The 25,231-nt window shown below is 42.3% G+C and overlaps 1 protein-coding gene across 3 annotated transcripts in view; it reads left to right on the top strand.

Moving 5' to 3' along the window:
* wwox (WW domain containing oxidoreductase) overlaps positions 1 to 25,231 on the top strand; it is a 127,805-nt gene that overhangs the window by 54,890 nt on the left and 47,684 nt on the right. The window contains exon 9 of one of the 3 annotated variants that reach the window (XM_005470884.4): positions 8,212 to 8,511. The exons of the other annotated variants lie outside the window; for them this stretch is intronic. Within the exon in view, the coding sequence (XP_005470941.1) occupies positions 8,212 to 8,286 (75 nt within the window). The 3' untranslated portion in view covers positions 8,287 to 8,511. Of the gene's footprint in view, positions 1 to 8,211; positions 8,512 to 25,231 lie in introns of those variants that run through there. 3 annotated transcript variants of the gene reach the window in all.

Below are 25,231 nucleotides of genomic sequence, written 5' to 3'. Positions count from 1 at the left end.
TCCTCTCTTCGTATTTTTCTACCTTTACTGTATTTCACCCATGTCATTCTTTATTTGTGCCGAGCTCGAGCTCCTGCTTCCAACAGCGAGGGAGAGAAAGAGAGGCCTTTCAGAGCTTCCTATTAAAATGCACCAGATATTTGAATAGAGGCCGCTAATGTCTGTTTAGTATATAATCCACGTTCCCTCCTCCCATATTCCTTGTTATTCTAGTTTAGTGCTGTAATCAAGCAGGGCTTGCCAATAAAGTTTATTGTACGGAGCTAAGTGTCAATATCACACACACACCCAGGGCAGAGAGGTCCCTTTAATTAGAAAAGGAGAGAGAGGAGGCTGCGTGTGTGTGTGTGTCTGTGAATACCTGTGTATGTGTATGCGTGCATTTATTTGTATGTTCAGATTTCTTTGTTGATTTTAGCCATCATAGACTATAAATGCCATTCAGTGTTAACAGCAGGCCTGTTCTTTTAAAATGTATGGAGGAAAAAAACAAAAACAAAAAATGTGACGCTGGGAAAAAAGAAGAAAATCATAAATGTGACACCAACTTAAAAAATTTCACTGCTTTTATGAACAAATCAATTCTAGCTTTACATGACTATTGAGCCTAGATGTTTTGAATCTATGTCAACGCTGAACAAACAATAATCCCCGCTATATGAAGTATTGATTAGACCTGCTCCCTCTCTGTGTGGCTTTATTAAAGGTACAGTTGTTTAGGTCTTTATGATGATGGTATAACCTGATGGGAGAAAACTTTCACAACTACAGTGGGCTACCTCCAGATGACAAAAATAAAAATAAAAGATACTCTTTTTGCAGATGAGCAACTCTTGCTTTAATCGTTTCTCGACTGCGACAATGAAAATGTTGACATTTTCAGCCTGCGTGTAATCCAGAGTAACGTTTTCTCGGATTGGAAGCCTCTTTCATTTTTCTCTCTGGCTTGATTTTTCTTTCTCCACTCTTCTCCTCCTCCTATTAGGCCACTTACAAACAGCCTGGTTAATATGTAGAATGATATTGCCGATACGAATTCTTTGATAGAAGATCATTTGAGCGAGGGCAAAAATGGAAAACACCTCCCACTCCTAAACACAGTGTCCCGCGGTGGTAGGGGTGGGCTCGTGGCTTCAATCAAATAATAAAACACAAAACCATTTCCCATTACACTGCAAAGAGATTAAAGGCAGATTAAACGTACTGTATGGGAGCTGGGGCCTGTGTCAACCGCCGATAGCGGCGCGGTCCTGACAGGGAAGAGGAGAAGATGAGGAGATGATGAGACGAGAAGAAAGAAGAGAAGAGAGGAGAAGAGAGGGGAGGAGGAGAGGAAAGAGGAGAGGAGAGGTGAGGGTAAATGCACGACGCAGAGAGGGAGAGCAGATGGAGGAGTAATTTGCGTGGGATGTAGATGGGGGAAACATGGCTGTGTGTCAGTGCTGAGCGATGCCTCCCGTTCTGAAAGAAATCAATTTAGGGCGGGACGGGGACGCCGTGCATACAATAATTGAATATTACTGCGTACTATCTCCTTCACATGCAACTGCTCTGCACCGGCTGTATGGGAAAAGTGAATCAGACGCTAGAGCGAGAAACACAGGGTCAGTGCCCAGTGTTGAAGCGGTTCAAATGTTGTGCGGATATTAAGTTGAGACTCCAAATAATCTCTTCGAGTTAGAACGTGATGGAGAAGAGGAGTAGTGTGCGCTCATGTCGTCGTGACCGTCGCATCCAGCGACCGACCAGCCTTTCTCTCTGTATGTCTGACATATCAGATGTGTCAATTCTGTCTGGACCACATGGTGTGATCAATAATCACAACTGTTAATCAATGAGCTTTTAAATAAGCAATGACCCTCTGTTACGAGGTTAGCCTCATTTATTGGTTTACTTTAGGCTAAGTGACACAATCAGCTGGTCATAAGAGCAGTTATGTCTCAAGAAGATCAGAAGAAGTTGTTTTTTTTCTCCCACTCTCTACTTGTAAGTTCACCTTTTAGGGGACAAAACACACATAAAAAAATTATACAGGTCAGACAAAAGACCTGTATAATACCTAGTAGTTTTTAACCCGATGCCACTGACTGCATTTTAAAAAGAATTAAAAAAATAATGTTTTGGGCTCTTCAGTTTGTTCTATATTTAAATAATTAAAAAAAGTAGAAACATAACTCTTCACCTGTGATTATATGGCAGAAAGTTTGTTATTATTGCGGCTCACAATTAGTCTTGAATTGATTAAATCTAAGTTAATCCAATATTTAATTTACGCCTTACTTCCACATGGTTCCTCTGTACAAACGCTCATTAATTCTTTGAAATGATATCAGACTCCTCTGTTATACTATCATTTAATCATCTCTGAACATAATAATCATCCATATATCATAACGGATGATCAGGAAACATTTAATTAGGATAATTACTCATTAATCCACCGAAAGGGCTTTTTTTTCTTTTTCTTTTTGCAAGGTGCCTCACAGATTGTTTGTGCGGTTTGTGTGTGGATGGCTGTGTGTAAACCCACGAGTGCACGTGTGCGTTGTCTGTGTGTGCATTTGTGTGTTCATATGCACGCAGCATGGCCCGTGTAATATTCGTCACTGTCTGATTTACTGTAGTGAGGCTGCTGTAGTAGGCCGGGATCCACTGCATTTATCTCCATTTCTTAATGGTATTTCAACAGCTCCTACACCATCGGCTGTTTCTCATTTTAATGACTAGAGAAATGACTTGTGTGTGTGTGTGTGTGTGTGTCTGTGTGTAAGAGAGAGAGTGTGTGTGTGTGTGTGTGTGTGTGTGTGTGTGTGTGTTTTTATCCACACACACACGCACATTTTTCATTCAGAAGGATGCAAATGTAGGACTGAGCTACCTGGGCTGCTGTCCATAAAGACAAAACAACACCAACAATATATTTTTGTTTGAGTAGGGGAGTTTCTGATTGATGCGATAGCGACTGGTGGCTATTGAAGTGACTACTGTTGCACTGGTTGACGTGATTGAAATTGGGTTTCTCTTCTGCCCTGCTCACACACTAACCCCCCCCCCCCCCCCCCCCTCACTCCTCAAACACAGAGATGGTTCCTACAAGATCTGACAATTACAAGAGGAGCTTTTAATCAATCTGGAATGCAGCTCGGAGGGGCAAGTGATGGCAGTGGAGGAAGAAAAGGACTGATTACTCCCTCTCAATCTTTATCTCTTGTTCCCTTTCTCTTTGTTCCACTTCTCTCCCTCCCTTCCTCCTGTTCCTCTCTTGTCCCTTCACTTTTGCTTTTCTACATGGTCCATCCCCTGTGATTTCAGCCACAGAGTATTTAAACAGCCCCTCACTTCACTTCCTCCTATTTCTTCTCCTGCTTTTTTTCTCCTCCCTCCCAGCTCTTCATGTTTGACTATTAGCTGACATGCACACAGGGAGCATCGCTCATCTCCCCAATTTCTCCTCCTCTTGCCTTGTGCCTACCCCTCGCCGCCTCCTCCTCCTTCTCACTTCTTTCTCCTGCTCCATGTGTAACTATTAGCAGACATGCTCTCAGGGAGTCTGATGAATATTTTAGCAGCCGCAGGGAGGGGCTCCAACCCTCTTCCCCAGCATCCAACACAACTAATGGACCAGAGTCAGTGTTTCCCTTTGCACAACTTAGCATTGCACTCTGCGTTTTGTGCACACGGACTCTGGTTTGATTAGGCTACCAGTTTTAAGAGGCTGGAGAAGGTACAAGGTGAGAGTACAGCTGAACTGTAGTAAGTGCTTTCTGGATCAAGTCTCTAGCTGCACAACTACAAGACACGCCTACTTGGTAGTAACATCACACTACAAGCCACACCTACATGATGCAGCGCCTCTGGGTAAATTAATGTTGGAGTTGAGGCAGATTTATGGTGTCCATTTGCGTAGCTGTTTGGCTACACTCTGCTGAATCTGGTGAAGAGCCAAATTAGGACTGAGATTTGCATTAGACTGAGAGAGACCTCTTGTTTCCAGCTCACCTTACTGTCTCCGAACAAATGTGGCACTTTGTCATTTTTTTAAAAACCATAAAATCATACATCATTGATGCTCTTTAAAAAAAAAAACAGTTTCTACATTTTTCCTTTAATTTTATTAAGTTGGACAGTTGTTTGTATGCATTACCACAAGATGAAGCATGTTCTGCTTTTCATTTAATCTCATTAGGTTCTAATGTTTCAGCATTTTTGACTAGACATCTGTACGACTCAGAATGGGAGTCTGTCTACCAAGTTTTAGCTGTACAAGGCGCAGTGTGTGAAAATTATGTGGATTATCACGTCTTCCTGGTCCTTACTGCTTAAAGCTGAATGTTTTGGGTTTCAAAATGCTGATTGGTTACTGATATGCGACCATGTGTGTGGCTTTGCACCTACCCATATGCTCTGTGTCCTGGACTGAAATGGTTCCCTAAAACAAAATCAGCATAATCCTCCTTGCACCCACCTTAGCATCCACCTTTCACTCATCTTTCTCACTGCTTCACTTCCCTTTTTTCCCCTCTCGCACCTTCCATGTCTCGTCTCTCTGTGAGGTACAGTACACGCTGTGTATGTGGGTGCTTTTACAGTATGTGTGTGTGTTTGCGTGCACGCTAATCTTTAGATGAGGGGCTGGTGGTTAAATCATGATGCATAGTCCAGGGCTGCTCTGGCCACTGTCATTAATCAGTACAGGGGCGGGGGACGTATCTGCTTTTTATCCATCTCTTAAATCAGTCACTGCAGCTATCGGCAGCCCTCCCTTCTCTCCCCCCCCTCCACCAACCCTCCATCTCCTCCCTGTCCCCCAACCCACCTCCCCCTCCCCGACGGGCCGCTGATTGAAGTGGCATTGTTTGGGAGACAAGCGGCGGTCAATCAATAGGCAGTCTCACTAAATTACCGTTTGCATGAAGAATGAAGGGCCGCCCAACCTGACTCCATTCAAGTGTGTGTGTGTGTGTGTGTGTGTGTGTGTGTGTGTGTGTGTGTGTGTGTGTAGATTGGTGCGACAGATAGAAATCCGTGCATGGGACGTACTGTAGGGAAGAAAACTGTGCGTGTGTGTTTGTCAAGGGACAGAGAAGACAAAGTGGGCCAGTAATAGAAGCAGGATGCGTCTCTCTGTGCTACAGTGTAAAATGTTTGCAAGACCACCTACAGATGTATAGGTATGAAGCAGAAACGAGGCGCTCTGATCGTCCAGGTCACATATTGATTATCGCTTGTTAAGGACTTCTGCCGTGGACATTTTGACCTTCAACTTTACCTTTCACCCTCACCCCTGATTGACCTGCTGTACAACTCCTTTGTTTATCTACCGTCCAAATTGAACCGCTCCGCTGAGAGGAATCCAGATTCAGTAGATCTGTTTTGGTTTTTATGTGTGTGCCAACACATGTACAGATGTACTATTGAAAAAAGTAAGGATATCCTGGCCTTAAGTGAGTTATTGTGTCCAGGTAGGCTGGAGTGAGGTCTCAGTCTCTCTGCCTTCTTTTTTTTTTTTGCTCCACCCTGACCTCTGGCTATTAATCATCTCTAGATCTGTGTTTACCCTCAGTTCTGCTCTCCAGCACACAGGCACCTAGAGGGGCAATTAGAGAGGAACCACCACCCCAGCACAGAGGTTTGCCCCCCTCTTTCAGCCTCACTTACACACATGCACACACACGCACACACACCTGGGAAGCTGGACCTTGCCTCCACTAGAGAGCCGGCTATAATGTTTTTATTTACTTTAAAAGCATCCTGCTGTTAATACAAGTGCCATATCACAATGCTGCCATAATATTTGTATGGGAGAGAGTTTGCACATCTTTTTGTTCAAGCAGTGTTATGTGTGTGTGAGTGTGTGTACATGTGCGCGCGTGTCTCCCACCCCCACAGGGCATACCAAACATGCATTAGTATAAGTTGCGCAGGCTGAGTCTCATCCAGTGTACATATGGTAATGGATGGTGTGTGTGGAACATGTCAGCCACCTCATCATGTAAAAGCCTTCGTGTACAGGGGTGGGGGGAGCGTAGAGGGCTGGCAGGTAAGCATTAGGCAATATAATGGCCTCTATTTTTACACTGTGGAACACAGTTGAAGAGGCGACGCTTATGAAGCTTTCAAAAAAGCAGACACGCAAGTCGGGGGGGCGTTATAAGTGGGTAAGTGAGAGAATAAAGCTGCTTTTCAAATCGCCTGATTGTTGGACCCGTTTGTCTGTGCCAGTGTGTCTGAGAGCAAGTGTGCATATGTGTTTGTGTGTGTGTGTGTGTGTGAGTACACATATTTCTGTCTCTGGTTTTTCTTTTTTTTATTAACAAAGCCAAGAAAAAGCAGTACAGCGGCGATGTGTAATCCATTTTGTTTTTATTGCTCAAAGTAATCAATGACGTGGGAAAAAGAGGGCCTTTAATGACCTAATCTCATCTCTCACAGTTTGGATTGTAGTGCCTCAAACTGAAATATTCCCTCATCCGTTTTAGAGAAAAATCAGCCAAATATTAATAAGTGATTCAGAAGTGAAATATGCAGTCTTGTTTTAATGCGTCACCTTTTTGTCAGTCCTTCAAACGCTGATTGAATGTTTCCTTTAACTTTTCTCTAATTAGTTTCAGCTAAGTCCTTCTAGAAGCAGCTCATGCCACTCTGCAGCCATCTCAGTAATGCCTCCAGGTGCTTATTTTGGCTAACAAGACCCAGCACCTATCTAAATGGCTGGTGGGAGAGCCATAACCTTTATTTCAATGTTCTCTGGAACCTTAAAAAACACAACATGCATAGAACCTGCAGTCATATTTACTTCACAAAAAAGAAACGTTCAAAGTTTGATGATGAGTTTAAAAAAAGGAAGAAAGGTAAGCTGATGTGATCAGGACCTCCGAGAACGTCAAGAATTGTCATGCTAATTCACTTCCACATCTTTAGTATGAAAACATTTAGATCTGCAGTTTAAACAGCGATAAAGTTCATGCAATACGATTGCTTTACATGGCTGCTTGTTTGGCTGCAGCATGGTGGAGCTACTATCATGTTATGGAATTTTCTGTTTAATATTCATTTCCTGTCATGTCTCCTCCTTACAAGATCTTGGGGTTCAGTGCCAGTGCACGTTCTCACACACACATGCACACCTTCAAACACATCTGCAGTTGCCAGGGTCTTGTGCTGAGTGAATGTAGGCCTGCCCTGGGCCCAGGGAGGTACTTAATCTCTGTGTGTATGACATGTGTGAGCTCAGGGTATTGTACTGTATGTTTCCCTCTCACTCAGCTGTACTTAATGTAGCCCATAAAGGCTACACAACAATAAGCTACGCCTGGCACTCAGGCCACCATTCCGCACTACACTAGCCCGCTGAGCAGGATAAATGACTCCTATAAACCTGTCACACACATACATACACACACCGCGGCGTGCACAGACTATAGAAAGTCATCTCTCCGGCTGTGGAGGATCTGCTGGGGTTCTCAGTGCGGTTGTGTGAAGTTTGGTTCTCTGCGTGTAATAAACAGAGCGCTGCTCGTAAAAATCTTCAGGTAAAATAACCAAACAAACTTGGATGTAGAAAGCTTCTCGTTATCTGGAGCAGTCGCTCTCAAAAGATGTTAACGGAGGCAAAGCCTTCATGTGATGGTTCCATTATACATTTGTGTATCTGTCCCAGTTGATGCAATCCCTTTCTATTCCTTCACCCTGGCCCAATGTTTAATCAGTAGCTGAAGACAGATTCCACTTCTCTAATGTCCCGGACCTCCCTCTGCATCTCACCCTAGAAGACTGATCTACATTAAGAGGGAATTAAATAGCCTTTCCATGTGATGGCTAGCCACACTGTTCGTAAATGACTGCCATTTAAAATCCATAAAACTGTTATTCTGCATAATACCTTATGAATATATGTGTGCATGAGAAGTAGTTGAGGATTGCCGGGTGTTGTGTGGCCAGCATTAGATGGCCCTCGGATATGCACGCATGTGTTTGCATCTCTCACTTTGTAGCACGAGCACCTGAGATCGAGGGGATTTTATCATTTCTTACAAAAACACCCACTAACCACCATGAGAAAGAGCTATTAGTCTATTTATGGATCCTGCGCGGTGTTTATCAGTCACACACCGACTGCGAGACAGACGGCATCATCTGGCCCCTCATGTTGGTTTTAATGATTTTCCTGTTAAAGATGTCGGTGTCATGTTGCTTTTGTTATTTTCACAGTTGTCCTGGAAACCATGGAGGAAAACGGTGCACGCGGCTTTAGTGGCTCCCAACTTGATTTTGATAAAAATGTAAATGTGATGTAAATCCCAATATTTACTCTTTCAGTTTAAGAGAAGAAAATGAAAAAGGGCTAAACACATTATCTCTGTATTTTTATGTTTTGCCTATTTTGGCACCAGCTGTGGTATTCATAAATAAACCACAGAGATAATAGTCGTCGACGAGAAATCCATTTTCATTCTTGATATTTATTCAAGCAGTTCTCTCCCATGTTTATACAATCCGGAGTATTAAAAGATTGATTCAATTTGATGTTTTGAAATAAAATGCAAACAAAAACAGATGCTTGTGTCTTTCTTCCCCCTTCCAAGCTCAGGAGGTATTGTGATTTATGTAAACCGTGGAGCTCTGAGCTCTATTCTGGGCCTGGAGCTTCCCAGAAAGACAGAAAGAGTAGGCAGGGATGCTAAAGGTAGCCTGCTGTGCTGTACAGCGAGAACACTGTGTGGGTGAGAGCAGAGGGCTTAAAGATGTTGTCGGTCTAAGGGTTGGTACAGGTACGATAACATGACCCCATTTTAGGTGCTGTAATGGATTTGTGCACCCACCTAAAGCTTAGCGTATAGGATAGTGTATAAAATCTCCAGTCGATTTCTTAAATAGAAATTTAAAGTAGTTTTACAACATCGTGGCTCAGTGGTTAACACTGTTGCCTCACAGTGAGGGGGTCCTGGGTTCAAACCCGGTAGGGTCCTTCTGTGTGGGGTTTGTTTTCCAAGTGTTTGTTCAGATTTTCTTTGGGAGTTTCTCATGCTCGATTTATGATCACCCTGGAGGAACACTGGCAAAAAAAACTCTATAATCTCAAGAATTTGACTTTACTTGGTTAAATAAAGAAAGTCCTTTTTATATCTAACAACCCGAATCTAAGAACTTATTGTAGATACAAATGCTAAAAGGGACTTTTGGCTGACCTGTTCTTTCCCACAGCTGCCACAGAACCCATTTATCCAGATTTGCACTTGAACTACACCCACTTATGTCTGAGGCTGGCTTTGTGTCTCCTCCTGTTCTTCACCTGGAGATCTTTCAGGTGTAAGTCAGATGTGTTAAGCACTCCGCTATGGAGTCAGATTCACCACAGATTAAAACGTTAAACCTTTTCAAATTAGAATTGTTGTAGCTGGATTGTTTTTTCTAATGTCACAGAATTTAAAAGATGCATAAAAAAAGATGAGTTAATTTAAAATATATGGTAAGGCAGAACACCGAACTGACTTACTTGAAGCATCTGCCTAAATACTGTTTAGAAACATGAATTGCAAAAAAAAAAGTAAACTAATAGACTTCTCGAGTTCCCTAAACCACATTATGATAAAGCAAACAGAGAACCTGCAGAGGTTAGAAGCATGAAAAAGAAAAAATCGAAAGAAGAAAGTGCCAACTTTTATAAGCTTAGATTTTTTGCCATGCATATGTGTAGAGATATGTAGATATGTGATTAGAGAAGTGTGAATGTCCTTTGCTGTGGTGGATTTTTGGATTTTTGGTGGGTAGATGGACAATAAGTTTGTCATATCTTAAATTATCAGCGTCGCTTTTCTCTCTTAGTTTAAATGTTGTTTCTTTGTTGCCTCATTAATAAAAATGTCTGAGTCCTTCAAGCTTCTATCAGTTTTTAGTTAAAATAACAAAAAACACTGATACTTGGCATTAGTGCAAAGATGATGTACAGCATCACAATGTCAGACCTTTGAAGCACACTCTGTTTATGGTGGGCATCTGCTGCTTGTTTCTCCACGGTACGCTTGCTTTGCTTTACTGAGCTGCCGCACATAATTTAATCCTCTGTTTGCGTCACTCACTTATAGGTTCCCTGTCTCACTTGCCCATCAGTGTTTTCATTTTGGCCTTTGGCTGGTACAAGGCCACAGTGGGACACGCCCTCGGTGTTGCTGCTACTGCTTTCCACAAATCCGAATTTTCAGATTAATATCTAGGTAGCAGGCGTTATGGGATTTCTTGTGAACTGTATTGTTTGTGGAGTAACTTTTACACTTAAAGAAAGTTTTGTATTTAATGTTTGGAATTGCACGTGGTCCTGTCTATTTTTTTTTCCATTGTTTTTTTTAAATATAAAAAATATTTTTTTGATTGTTTGCTCACAAAAATTACCACATACATTAAAAAAATAAATAAAAAATTGACTTAGTCTTCTACATCGTGACTTTTTGTTCCACCTTATAGTGCAAAGAGATCCACTCTGCACGGAGCACTAATTAAAGGCATATTCTCTCCATCTTGTTTTACCGAGTGCTCATGTGTGGGACTGAAATGTGGGCGTCCTTACTGACTATGTGGGGGAAGGGAGGTAGAGAGGGTGGGTTGATTTTACACGGGCGCAGATATGCAGGGGGAGTGGCAGCCAGACAAGGGGGTGTTGAAGCATCCTTCATGTAATTTAAATGCAATTATACATTCCCCCACCCCGTTCCTTCGTGCTGGGGTGAATAACAGGGGCGTATCTTCATCTAGTCCTGCCGGTGAACTAGTGTTTCTGTCTGAGAGCCTGACTCCTGTCTCAGCTCCAGTCACCTGCTCCTCTTATTATTGGACATTATTCCACTGGCAGAGCAGAAAGGAAGAGAGGAGGGGAACTTTAATAGCACACCTGAATGGAGGGTGTCATATAATCAATGCATACAGGCCTGCATTACAGGCTGTCACTGAGACTCCATCACACACTAGCAGAGAGGAGGAGGGAGAATGGGATATTAACTCTTGTGAAAGGAGGGATGGGTATCAGTGGCCTGAAATTAAATGGCTTGCTCTAAAGGAGATGAGGCCAGAAATGAGGCACCTGTTTGGGCTGGAGTTCAGCGTACGTGTTTTGCACAATATTTGCCTCTTTGGATTCTGATCCGCTCCGTCTCTCTTTCTTTTTGTTACCTCTCTCCTTTGTTTTTTTCCGTGTTTTCTCAGTGTTGCGACGTTATGATCGGAGAAATCGGTTGCTGCTCTTTCCAGACATCTAGTTAAAACTTCCTCAAACAGAACTTCCCTTAAGAAGTTTTCTGTTTTTATGCCTGTGTGTGTATTCATCTGCTGTCGTCAGCAGACTGTAATCCCTCTGAGCCATCCCTGCGTGTGTGTGTTTGCGTTAGTCCATTTTTTTTTTCTGGGTTGGAAAATGCCGGACTGCATGTTTGTGTGTGTCTGTGCGTGTGTGTGTGTGAGGGATGTTCAGTGGAATGCCCTTTGATACAGAGAGAGTTTTAGAAATGCAATTTCCTCCCTTTCTGTATATGCGTGTATTCATGTTGGGTTTATTAGAATATGAAAGTGTTGCGCCGCAGTGCCATGGTTAGCCTCTCCCTCCGTCTGCTCTCGCTCCCTCGCTTTCGCTCGTTCTTTGGCCTCCGCGGTCTCTCCGGCTGACTCATGCATTAGAGATGAGGGGCTGGAGAGAAGAGGGAGACCAACGCCAGGGGAGACCAACCGCTTACACCAGGAAACTCGCCATTATAAACAGAGTCAACACGCCTTGCATATCAGACACTTTCAAGTCTGAGGGTGTATGTGTGTGCGCTCCTGTGTGGGAGGGGATGTGGTAGTTAGGAATAGATGAGTGCGTGTTTTTAAGTTTCTGTATTTCTTTCACAATATTGTCTTTTAACTTCAGGCTTTGAGTCTAAATTTTGAGGAGACCTTTTTTCTTTTTAGTGCTACAACTTCAAAGTTCAAAAGCGTTAACGTCAAGCGATTTTGGGATTGTAGGATGACGCTGTCAGAAGAGGTGAAGGACAGAAGAGGCTTTACTGCATGTCAAAATCCTGCCCAGCCCTTTTCCTGCGTCTCTCTTTACTCTCACAACCCATTCTCTAACTTTTGTGAGCGCTCGTTGTTCAATGAGCTGTTTGATAATGCCAGATGAAGAATTGAGCCTCTGTTCCTTGTAGGTGCTCGAGACAGTGGGCCTGCTTGTTCAGGGTCTTCCCCCATGAGAGGTGAGGGGGTAGAGTAGGCACAAAAAGGCGGTCTCACCCCTGGGGCCTTACCTCTGTTCTCCCATCAGCAGACTGGGATGAGGTCAGCTCTGGGGTGATCTGCACGATGGCGCTGCCTGAGTCTGCAAATGCCAAAACCACATCTTCCCTCTTACTGTATCTGGAAAGTTGCCACTCTGTCTTTTCAGTGTAAGACATTTATGATGATTGACTGTGTCTGTATACCTAGACTTTTTGTTTTTACTCAGTCTTGATGCTTTATTACTACGTACAGATGGGCAGGAGTGTCACAAGCTGATCAGCAAAGTGCATTACAAAGCCAATCAATATCCTTTAAATGATCTTTTAAATGATCACTGATTAAAAAAAAAGTAAAGTATGCTGCAATTCTAGTTCTCATCGATCAGCGTCTATCACCAAGCTACTTGTCAAAAGCTATAATGCTTCTTTAAATCAGATGAATCTTTTACAGTGTATAGGTGTGAGCAATTTTAAATAACACATCACCACTGAGTGGAAGTGTGCATCAGTGATGGTTTAACAAAAATATGCTGGGGCATTTATTGTCTCACAAAAATCATAGATCTGAAGTAGATTTTAAGTTATGAATGGAAGTTGAGAAGACAGAACCTAATGAAGGGGATGCAGACTGTTCACCTTGTAATATTTTGGATGTATGTGTATCTGTTGCTTGGACTATAAAGCACCTTGAGTGGCCAGTAAGACTAGAAAAGTGCTATATAAGTGCCACTCCATCCAGTCCATAATTTGAATTTGTGGCTACATGTTGTCATCGCACATTCTGCGCAGTCTTTTTGGCTGCCAGCAGATAGACAAGGGCAGATTTACATCACACAGACCCATGTGGACACTTGCAGAATTCAAAACTATAGATGTGGGTTATTTATTTATATATTTATAACTTTTCCCACTTCTCTTTGAACTGAGAATGTGTTTGACTGATAGAAAAAAGCTGATCTGTGTTTCTATTTCCATTTTCCTGCAATACACTCACGTGACACGGCACACTTGTTTGGTTGTGCATGAAATATGTGATTTTGTTTTTTAATTATCATACGTTGCTAATAGTCAAAAAATATTTCTATTCAGCATTTTCCACCATTAGAGACTTTTACCTTTTTCCTAATCGCTGACCTCTCTCAGTCCAGTATGGGGTGGTCCCTCCACGACCCCACCCCACTGACCAGGGGCTAATGTTCAGGAGACCCCCATCCAGACAGGGGCTCTCCTCTAGCCTTTGACCCCAGCCTCCCCCTCCCTCACCTGGGTCAGCCCACAGAGGACAGGGGCCCAGGAGAAGATTAATGGAGCTCCCTGCTGGAGCAGGTGTGTATATGAGTGCGTGTATGTGTTGATGCAGCACATGAGCGAGAAAGAGAGAGGAAATGCAGGAAGGCTTGAGAGTGTAACAGTGAAAAAATAAAGCAAAAGTTACCAATTTTTGGTTAAATAGCTTTAAGATTCATAAATGACGATACTCATCTAAAGAAAAAAGATTAATTTCTTAATTTCTTTTATAACAGACTTGCACAAGTGACTTTGGCAGTTCATAAGAAAGCTTATGTATGTTTTTTTCGTCTTTTTCTGGTACAAATAAAACCATTATTTTGTAAGTGATTATGCAGGCCCACGTGGCACAAACTCTTGTCTCTCTCTCTTCCTGTCTCTCTCTCCCTGTATGTGTGTGTGTGTGTGTGTGTGTGTGTGTGAAGAGTGCTGTTTCAGCAAGGTCTTCTGTTCATTCTCAAGGTGTCCTCCGTGCCGGCTCTTTTCTGAAGGCCCTTTTAATGGATTGGCCTGATATACCTTCCAAATGGAGCACTTTGAGCGTTAATTCGCTTTCTGATAAAGATCCCCCCTTTTTACCTTCCCTTTCTATAAGTCTTCTCCCCGATATGAAGTACACAAGGAAGGGCAGATGAGCACAAAATCCTCTCTCTGTGTCAGGCCGGGTGGGAAAATGGACTAGGGTGAAAAAGAATCAATTGGATACCCATTCATGTGTTAGTGGGGTGGAATGAGGAGAGTGTATTGTGGAGAATGGCTGGAGGTTGTCTCTCTACCCCCCTACTGCCTCCACAGACTGGCCTAGTGTCTGGGGGGGAAATTGGAGCCTTTCTGACAGCTTTGTGGCGACAGCAAGGGTTATCGCCAGGATCTGGCCATTGGCAGGTATAGCTGTCAAAGCTGTCACTACCTCTGAACTCGGGAGCATGGCGACACACATACAGCATGTGCACACGCAGACGGGAGCACATACACGGGCAGCAGCATGCTTAATACACATACAGCACACCTACACAAACAAATGGGGAGCATGCACACACAGACGCGCAAACAGCATCCAAATTATGGAAGTATGCTGTATAAGATAAGCAGTACATTTTTGGTCAACCTATTACCGCTCCAAAGCTCATTCACTCTGTTAACCCTCGGTGTGCCGGAGTCCCATGCTGTATTTCGGCTGCTCACGAAGGAGCACAATGGAGGTGGTTTGACCTGTTTGCCCAGTCAAGTGTGACATTATTGAGCCTGTATATGCAGCTGGACTTGAAAACTTCTTTTGCTCAAACTAAAAATTAAACATCATGTCTTTACACAAGTGCTTACATGGTCAGATTTTTATGAATAACTTCCCACCCGCCTTCATTACCCATCTCTGCAGGAAAGTACTCTATGTCTACTGGCCCTCTGATGCAATGTGGTGTGCTGGAAGCCTCTGACTCTTCAAACGGTTTCTCTTGCGCTCGATTATTTATTTATTTTTCCTGTCATTGACTGAGCGGGAGCAGCCCTCCGAGCGGTTTGTGTTTCTTTGTTCATCACTGGGAATAGAGGGTCAGAGTAAAGTCCCATTTCTTGTCGTCTTGGATTGTAGTTTATTTGTTTGATCAGCCTGCCCTATTGTGTTTTCAGATATTGTGTGTGTGTGTGTGTGTGTGAGGGAGAACTGAGAGCAGCTCTCCCACCCAGAGAGAAAGAGATGGGGAGAGTAAACTCATGTTTACAGTGTTGTCCCAGCGGATGAGGGCTCCCTGCGGTTCAGCCCAATTATGAGCGGAGAAATTAAAGCAGCCCAAAACATATGCACATCTCGGCTCTGGAGAGGGAGGGAGAGAGAGAGGGAGCAGGAAGAGAGGAGGAAGAGGGTAAAAAGTGCAGAGCACAGGACCCACAGGGCTCTCACTTGGACCACTCGGCATACACGCTAATTAACAACGCACAAACGCAAACTCACACAGAGACACTGCCACATTTTTCAGTGGGTTGACTTAATTCAAATATTTTCTCTTCCACTCATTTGATTATTAAGTGCACTTTGGCTTCATTATATTTGTTCTGTGTCTAATACAGTAGCGTTAGTCTCATTTGTGAACGAGTTGATTCAGCCCACCCCCGCCTCCACCCTCATCCCTCCCTGACATGGCTGGGCCCTCCCCTCTCTCCCCTTAGCGAGACAGTGAAAGACAGAGACAGAGAGCTAATCCAACAGCATGTTTGATGCATTTTTAAACAGCTCTGGACTTTTTCAAGTTTCCAGCCAACAGAAGATCTCATCTGCTATAATTTAATCAGCGGCTAGAATCACACTGCATATTTAAGCAACATTAAATATCTCTCGTTCTCCCTCGCTGGCCACTTAACTGGGAACAGAAAAAAAAGGATTTTATTTTATTTCCCGCGTATTTCCTCCCATTTACACTTTTTCATCTGAGTCTTAAAAGAGGCAGTGATTTGTCAAGTAATTACCATCTTTCTTTGGAAAGAGAGAATGCTCAAGTGGCGTTAGGAGATTCGTGGTTTTTCTTTCTGTTTTTTCCTTTTTGGCCCACAGTGTGGAAAGCTGTAGGAGGACTTTAAAAGCACCGTGTCATCCCAGAGGTCATAATCTGTTTAAAGTAAAACACAGTTGAATCATATTGTAAATCTAGTGTAATTTATACTCCATTCAGTGATGATGGAGAATCACATCTGTTATCTGATGCAGGCTGTTGTAAACTCTCAGTGAGTGTGTTCTCATTTCTGGATGCACGTGTGTGTTGCAGAAGGCCTTGTTGGGAAGGCTTTCCTATTTTTGCCCATCACCCTTTTCTGTAACATAACAAAAAAATTAATATTTATCACCTGTGCAGGAGCGTGTGCTGTGGGGATAGGGAGAGCGAAGAGTAGCTTGTCTGTCCGGATCGGCGAAGAACAAGAAGAATTGATTTTTGACCAAATGTGTTTTGGATTTAATTCAACTGCTGTATTTTTCTCCACTGCATTATTTACATAGAAATCAAGTACAGTATGAGGTGAATGAATTTTAGAGGACAACCAAGATGAGTGAAGCTGCAGTCCTTCTTTGTGCATCCAGGATCATGTGTGGTTTATTTGTGTGTTTTTTTTTACACTAAGCCTGGGGAATCCTGGAGTAACTGAAGATAGGATACTGTCATGACAAGTAATAGCGCTGTCGTGTTATTGTTCTACATTGTAACACATAAATAAGCAAATAATTGCCTTAAAAATAACTGTTACACATCTATTCACCGTGTTGTGGCATCGGTGTCTCATTATTATTCGGTTTTAATAATGTGACAGTTCAGTTAATTCGTTTTACCCTGTTTTCTGCCATTTACCCCCGACTTTCTAAGTCTCCACAGCAAGTTGGTTAACTTCCATTTACTTTCTGATCATTTATTTTGTAAGCACCATCGTGAGGGCGCATGGAGTCGAGCCTCTTGTAAGAAAAATTCGAATCTGTTCAGTGTATTTGCATATTTTGATATTTAATGTTATCACCAAGCAAATTGCATAAGGAATACATTGAAGTCCATAAATTACATCACTACAGTGGATTTTAAATTGAACAATCACTATGTGATTGTCTAGAGATTATATCAATTTTTATATATAGTTACGCATTTTCAGAAGCTCAAAATTAATTACATAATTTAAAATTGATAATAAACCCTTTCATGGCCAGGTGAGGTCTGTTCCCTCATTACTGTATGGTAAATTAAGCAGATAAAAGAGTTGACTCCATTGAAAGTGTTGAACTCATTGGTAGCTTTTCACTTTAACTCTCATTATGAGTTCCAAAGAGAGGATCCAAGGGAAGGATGCAAGGGAAGGTGGCTATCATTAGGCTGCAAACCCAAAACAGAGCTGAGAGATGACAAAAGCCTAGAGTGGTTTCAAATCAACAATCTGGTGCATTCTTAAAGAGAAGGAATGCCCTGACCAGCTCAGAAACCCTAAAAGGCTGGAAAGACCAAAGATGAGAATTAAACAGGGAATCGGAGTCATCAGAGAATTATTTCCTAGGGGATGAAAAACCCTTTACAACATCTAACTGAGCTGAGTGCTCTCGAGGTAGTTAGCTTCTCATTGTTTAAGTCTACAAAACAGGGGCGCCTTCATAAATGGAAATACAGAGGGTTTATAACAAGGTGTAAACCACTGGCTGCATTGAAAAACAGGAAGACCAGGTTAGACCTTGCCAGAGAAAAATCCTCGAGCCTGCACAGATCTGAAAAACTTTTTGGACAGATGAAACCAAGATGAACTTGAACCAGAATGATAGGAAGAGAAACATATGGATAATTAGAGAAACCAGTCACGATCTGAATGCCACATCATCTGTCAAACATGGTGGAGGCAATGTTACAGCGTGGGCATTTATGGCTGCAGGTGTGACCAGGCCATTTGTGTTTACTGACGATGTGACTGGTGAAAGAAATAAATGCTGAAGTGTGCAGTTGTATAAGCTCTGCTCTGATTTAGCCAAATGATGCCAAACTAAGCGGGCAGCAAAGCATGCTACAAAAGTAACCTAAGAGTTTCCTAAGACTCTAGTTGAGAAGACAGCCAGCTTGCACACGTCCAAAACCTAATGGGGTTTTGGGAAGTGAATGCATAATGTTCACCTTCTGATACTTTGGGTGTAGATGTGTATCTGTAGCTTGTACTTTAAATCGCTTTGAGTGGCCAATAAGACAAGTATAAATTGCTATATAAATACCAGTCCATCCAATCCATATTTTAAATTTGTGGGTACATGTTGCCATTGCAGACAGCCTCCAACAGTCTTTTTGGCTGCCAGCATTCAGGCACAGGCAGATTTATGTCACACAAACCCATTTGGACGCTTGCAGAATTATTAATTTCAGACTCTGAAAATGGGGGACTACGTATAAAAATGGCCGTCTGTGCTTCAGTCACATCTTGATTATATGAGTTAAAATGCCGTTGAGCTATTGTACAGAGACAAAAACTACAACACTTGTCGTTGTCCAAGATCTTATGGACCCGTATTTTGATATCGATATTGTGTTTATAATGAACGCATGTGTCTTTATATTGTTTTTGCATTAGGAAGCACTGCGTATGTGTTTTCTCTTTTTGTGGGCTCTAAGCTGCGCTGCCAATGCGAAAACAGCAGCGCATAACCTAGTGCACTGACTCACACACACACGCATGCATGCACGCACACGGGCGCATCAGATTCTAAGAACCTTTTTATACTCTCCTCTAAAGGGGAGCATTCTGATCACAGTCAATTGCCCAGACAGCAGAGCTTTGTCAATATTTAGACAGTACTGTAGTGTTGTAAAATGAACCAATACACAACGGATGAAGCTCCTCACTGGATTAATGATGCCTGACTGACTGGCTGGAGACACGAGTGGAGATGAAGATGTTATTTACCCCATTCTTTCTTTCTCTCTCTCTCTCTCTCTCTCTCTCTCTCTCTCTCTCTCTCTCTCTCACACATACACTCGTTCCTTCATTGGAAGCCGCTCTTGTGTTGTTTCACGGTGATCAATAAGTCTATGTTCAGTTAAAGAGGAATTTGATTCCAATAGAATAACACAGAGCTTTGTTCACTTTGCATTTGTGGCTCTCTCGACACTGTCTCAGCTTCACAAGAGCGCCGTTTGCACATTAAAAACAGTAGAAAGAGTCGCTGCTGTTCTGCTTTGGATAGGTAATGAGTGTGAGAGGAAATGTGGATACTGATTCAAAAGTATTGGAATGCACTCATGTAATAATTTATTACAAAATTCATGTGTGCCTCTGTTTTGTGAGTTCTTCAATGTGGGCATTAGAGTCACCACATTTCCACTAGCTGTAGTGGAACAGGATGATTAGTGATGTACAATGGGTCTGACACCTCAGTTTGGACCTGTAGGAGATGCATTGTGGGATACCCTAAATGATACCCGCCTCATTTTGGATGAATGTAAAGACAGGGTTAAGCACATCATTCTTTTTTCCCCAATTTCTCCTGGAAGAGTGCAGTGTGTTAGCGAGCAAAAAAATGTGTTTCTAAATGTCAAATGTTTCTGAAAGCCAGTAAAATCATTAGCTGTCTTAGAAAGGTGTCTTAGAAAGGGAGAAGAGTAAAACCTAGCCTTGAGGGGGACTTCGCCAATAAAAAAAATACCCTGAACTGATGGGAACAGTGAAGTGTGTTTGGATGCATCAGAGGAAGTAAAAGGTTAAAGAGATCTGGTGAAACTTTTGATGATCCATTTATAAAACTTGGACTGGTAGCTGCATTGTCTCATTGTCCAATAGGTGCAATCAAATGTTCTGCAACTCTGCCTTTTCAACCTTTAGTCCACTTCCATTGCTTTACAAGTCTCCATCTTGTTGTGAACTTTTGGATGCATGCTCTGTGATTATATGACATATGCAAGCCACTGTTGTGTGTACAGCTGGCCTTATTTGAATGTCCAAGAAGCAATTTTCAGTCAGATGCTCCATAGCGTCCGAACCAGTGTTAATTTTCACAGCAAATTTTGATTAAGTTTTAAAGATGTCTTTTAATTTTAGTCAACACATAGTCAAAATTTAGACATCTAAATTATTTTTGTTTTAGACTAAAATTGATAAGATTGTAGTAGAATAAATCTAAAGTTAATTCAGTTGGCTGAAATCTAAAGTGTAAATGTTTGTGAACTGGGCCCATATTTCTACTCTTCTCTTTTTCCCCAAATCTTGACATTTTTGCGCTTTATTGAGAAACTGGGAGGATGGGAGGTATTTATATCATTTTCAAAAAAAAAAAAAAAAAAAGGAGATCTGCACAAGGAGATTACTTGTGACTGGATCACTTTCAAAATCGTCGCGACTTTCTACACAACCTAATTAGTTTTGATTGGTCGCCATCTCTTCAGAATATGTTCATCTTTTGGTTTTTTTCATTGATTCAAGTGCCAATGACATCATGTTTTTTTTGTTCTCTTCGTGTATTTGTTTTTATTTCTGTCAGGAAAAAAAAAGGTCGTTGACCATGACGAAAATTATTGGCCAACCAAATTAACACTGGTCCATACTATCCAAAGTTGTGCAGCAAGTCTGGAGCATTGATATTGATAGGTTTGTCGACTGTAAACTCATCTCCTCTGATTTTCTATTTTAACATCTGAAGTCATACAGCACAAAGAGACCTGATCTGTGTAACACTCATGCATATATAACCAGCATACTTAAGTTCAATTTAAGTTAATTAAATTAAATTGAAAATGGTCATCATAAGGCACTTGAATCAGGCAGCTGGCAACAGTGGAATAGTGGAATAGTGGACTGTGGAAAATATCAACCAGAGATCAGAACAGGGCACAGATGGATCTAAATTTTAGCATCCACAGTGGGAGTGGTCCAGAGGGGAACAAGAAGATGACCTGGAAAGGGAGATTGGGTCCATTTAAACCAACTATGTTTTTTTTCCCCCTTTCATTTGTTCATCATGCACAGCATGCACACTTTATGGAACCTGTTTGCAAGAGGGTTGTTTATACTTATGTCATGTGCTTTAATTGCAAACATATATCTTTACTTCAGCGTTCACTGTTGGCACTCTTTCTAGTGCACTGATGAACAACACTGGTCAAATTTCCTGTTTTGAATAAGAACTACCCAGCACTTTGAGTGCAGCTGTATCTGGAGGCTCTTTCTGTTTTCACACCGACAATTTCCGACCTGTCTACTTCAAATAAGCAGAATTGAGAACAACTGTAATGTAGCCGGTTTGTGTGCATATCCCAATCTCCCCAGAGTCATACACTTCTTTGATTGTCACCTTAGCTGGCTCCAGCGCCTCCTGACAGTGGTTGTTAGGCCTTTGCCTCACCGCTGTCTCCCACTTCCATAATGCCGCTTCGCTGAAACAGATTAAATGAACACAATGATTCTTTAATCAGATAACCCATGCACCGAATAGATTAACCTTCCTTAACTCAGGTCCTTTTCCCTCTCTCTTCGTCTCCTCTCCTCCTTTCTCCTCAACCGGAGAGTGGAGGTCCACAAACTTTAATCTTCATTACCTGCTTTGATTTCTCTGCTAAAGGAAGAAATGCATAATTTACATCCTTTGAAGTAGCTGCACTATTACTGACAACATGTTACCTTTAATCTTAAGAGCCCTGGAACATTAAATATTTAGTCATTTACCGAACAAAGGAGGACTGAGGCGATGCCTTCTTACCTCTTTGACTTTCACTGTCATCTGCACTCAATGTCCCCAGTAAGAAGCAATTAATTTCGGGGGGGAGAAACAGCTTTTACTGAAGTGCAGGTAACTTTAAGTTGTTTTCACACTTTTACCTTGTTATTTTATCCTGCTGAAAAGAGAGCTTTAAAGTAAAGTGCTATCCTTAGCAGAACTGGGTATTGGTGACCGGAAGGCTAACAAGTTAGTGCCAGTCTGTCTGAATGTATGTCTGACTGATTTGTCACTTTCAGGCCCATCCTATTCAATCTCGTCTATCCTTGCAGCAATGGTGGATTACTGCTAATGCCTCTGATCCCTGATGATAATTTCCTTTTCGTCTTTTCCCATGAAGCGATAGAGAATCCACTGTGTTGTAGTGTTGCCTTTTAAGAGTACTTGTGTTTCCACACCTATATGACATCTATATGAGCTGCTGTATATGCATGTGTGAAGATATCCCCTGGTGCACACACGTGTGTAGGTATATCTGCCCTATTTGGGTCTCTTCCAGGGAGTGTAGTCCTATCCCCGTGTGCTTTGGCTGAGCAGGTAGATGAGTGAGCTCGAGGTTTTTTCTTTTCTTTTTTTCTTTTTATATCACCGGCAAACAATGACACCCTTCTCCACACCTGGAGACGGCCCAGGGTTGAGCATTTATGGTATTTCAGTGTTCATTGAATCGCTAGTAATGATGCGGAAAAGCAGCAACTTTTTCAACTAGCGTATATTTTTTTAATGTTCGGGACTTTTAGTGAATGGTGAATGCTTCAGTAACCTTCCTCTTTTTTCCAACCTTGGAAAGGAGCACTAGCAGTTTGTTTTTTAATTCCTTGTTGGGCTCTGTGAAGGAAAATTAGACAATTACCCAGACTCATAATGTTGTTCCATCCTCCTCCCCCCCTCCCTCTTTCCTCATCTCCTCCCCCTCTCCGCCTTTTATGATTAATTACTCTGTGAACATCATATGCCGGCTGAACAGAAACATAAGTGTGGGACGACGTAATTGTGTGTCTCTGTTAATGAGTGTTGATACGCGCTTGCGGTAGTTGCTCAACACCTTGCTGTTGTCTTTCGCCGTCCCTCTTATACATATGTACACAAAACATGTATATGTATATATATGCACACGTGCGCGCACCAAGGGTATAGATTACCATAGTAATAGCTGCTGAGTAGCTTAAAGCTGGTGACTGATGGTCTTATGGAGCACCTCTGTCTGCCACTTGGTCAGTGAAATTAATATCCACTCCATGCTAAGCTGGGCTCTGAGCCTGAAGTTGCTGGTAGGAATTGTGAGCTGTAGCCCACGGCTAAGATCTACTCAACTTCTCCTCTGTGCTCTGAGCCGTGAGCTCCAGCTGGCACTGTAGACACCGCTGCTACTGAAGTCCTTAAGATATAGACCCAGCTCTTTCTCTCACTGTCTTTCCTTCTTTGGTTCCCTCCCTCGCTCACACCTTCAAACATGTCCACGAGAGCCTGCAGGAATAGAAATTCTCTATTGATCAGAATAAACAGTGGAATAATCTTTAGTAATCAGCCAGGGCCCTCGCTTTATTAACAATTGATGTGACCGGAGTCGAGATCAAGAGAAGTGTGACCGTGTATCTTTATTGTGTATGTTTGTGGGAACAAGATGTAGGATGGTTTATGTATGCATTTGGTTCTGTTTTTACGTGTGCACACATCTGTGTGTGTCTTGATATTTCAGTACCCCAGTCCGTCGTTGTCTATAGTATCCTGTCTTAGGGTCTCATAAATTATTAAACACTTGCACTCCTGGAGCCTACCCTGTGCCTTTTGAAATACACAATACACTGAAATACCTATTGTCTAAAGTGTGTGTACAACGCCACTAATAAGCAACTAAAACCAACAAAACTGGGGGAATGAAGCTGGACAAGAGTGGGCGTATCTAAAAGCCCCGGCACTCTGCTTTCCCTCTCCTTAACATTGCACTTGAGCTTGACATATCACCGGCTCATTTTTCAGTATCAAGCCTTTTGTCTTTTTTTTGCTCATAGCACATCGCAGTTTGTCTCATTGTTAAGTGTGTATGTGTGTTTTTGTGTGGGCCCGTGTGCAGCCACCCCTGGGCAGAGCATTTTTCTTCTTTCAATACGACATTGATTTCCTGTATGACTTCATCAGACTAATACCCGCTTTTGCCTCCTTCTGTACACACACACACACACACACACACACACACACACACACACACACACACACCGATGCCCATAATGCCAGCGTTTCCTCCCAGCAATCAGTCAACGCAGCTTGTCTTTGGATCAATGGCCTCTATGAGCAGACTTCAACACTGGAAATGGAAAATGGTCCATTCAGAGAAGCCGAACATATAACATAATGAGCAGTTAGCCTGTCACTCCAGAGAGAGCACCGTGAAGAAAACTTAACACATCTGGATTTCCATTTGCATTACATTTATTCTCATGAGACAGTATTCATGTTGCTCTGCCCTATTTGCAATCCCTCTGCATCATATGAAAAAAAGCACACATAATCTCTGCAGATATTTCACTGGAAAGACCTTTAACAAGACATATTTCCCCCAAAATACTATGTGACAACAAAGAGCTATGAGTGGACTCACCATAAACCTGTGTGTCTGCAAAGCCAAAACTACAGGGAGCAGTGATCAGATCAAGAATTGTTAGGCTGCTTAAAAGATGTGGATAGTTTTTTCAAAATGTTATTATTACCCCCACAAACACACGTCCACATGGCAAGTGTGCCCGCATGCACAGACAGCCAGTAATACTTTACACTTTGATAGCACAGCCCATACTCTCTGTGATAATACACTCAGTGATCCTTATCAGCACTACATGAAGTGTTAGACGGAAAAGAAAAAAGGGGGAGTTTGGACAGAGAGAGGAAGCTAGTTATCCTCATACTAACATGCAGATTAGACCCTGCTGGCTTCACTACATGTAATTGAAGTGAGGCACTTATCTGTGAACTCAACGGAGAATATAACTTCCCCTACATTGCAGGATGTTTCGAATAGAATAGATATCTTAAAAATACGGTTGAAATGCATGAAAACTCACACGCTGGTACATGCGGGAATGTGTGTGTGTATGTGTGTTTAAGTGTGCATTGCCAGTTAGTCAAGCTGTGAGAACTCAGGAGCAGACTAAGCCTTGTCAGGTGTCAGGAGTTGCGAAAGCAAAGGTTCCCTGGTATTTTTGGCTCCCCCAGGCTCAGAGTGACAGAATACACTGTCACAGTGTTATCACAATATTTGTTTCAAGCCTTCACATTATTCCAGCAAGCATGTAGGGAACATTTGTAGGATTAGACACAAAAGCTCCTTCAGGGATAGTCCTCATTTTTCTGCCCCTCTGATCTGTTTGGACACAGTTATTAAATGTGTTTTCCCCCACTGTCACAGCAGTTTTGTTCCTCTTTATGTCTGTCTTTCCTTTTGTTTTTGCTGTCTTATGTCACTCTCGTAAACCCTGCGTCACGCTCATTAATCAGA

The sequence above is a fragment of the Oreochromis niloticus genome, linkage group LG7, assembly GCF_001858045.2.
Source record: "Oreochromis niloticus isolate F11D_XX linkage group LG7, O_niloticus_UMD_NMBU, whole genome shotgun sequence".
Lineage (NCBI taxonomy): Eukaryota > Metazoa > Chordata > Actinopteri > Cichliformes > Cichlidae > Oreochromis > Oreochromis niloticus.
This window is presented reverse-complemented; position numbering and strand designations above follow the sequence as displayed.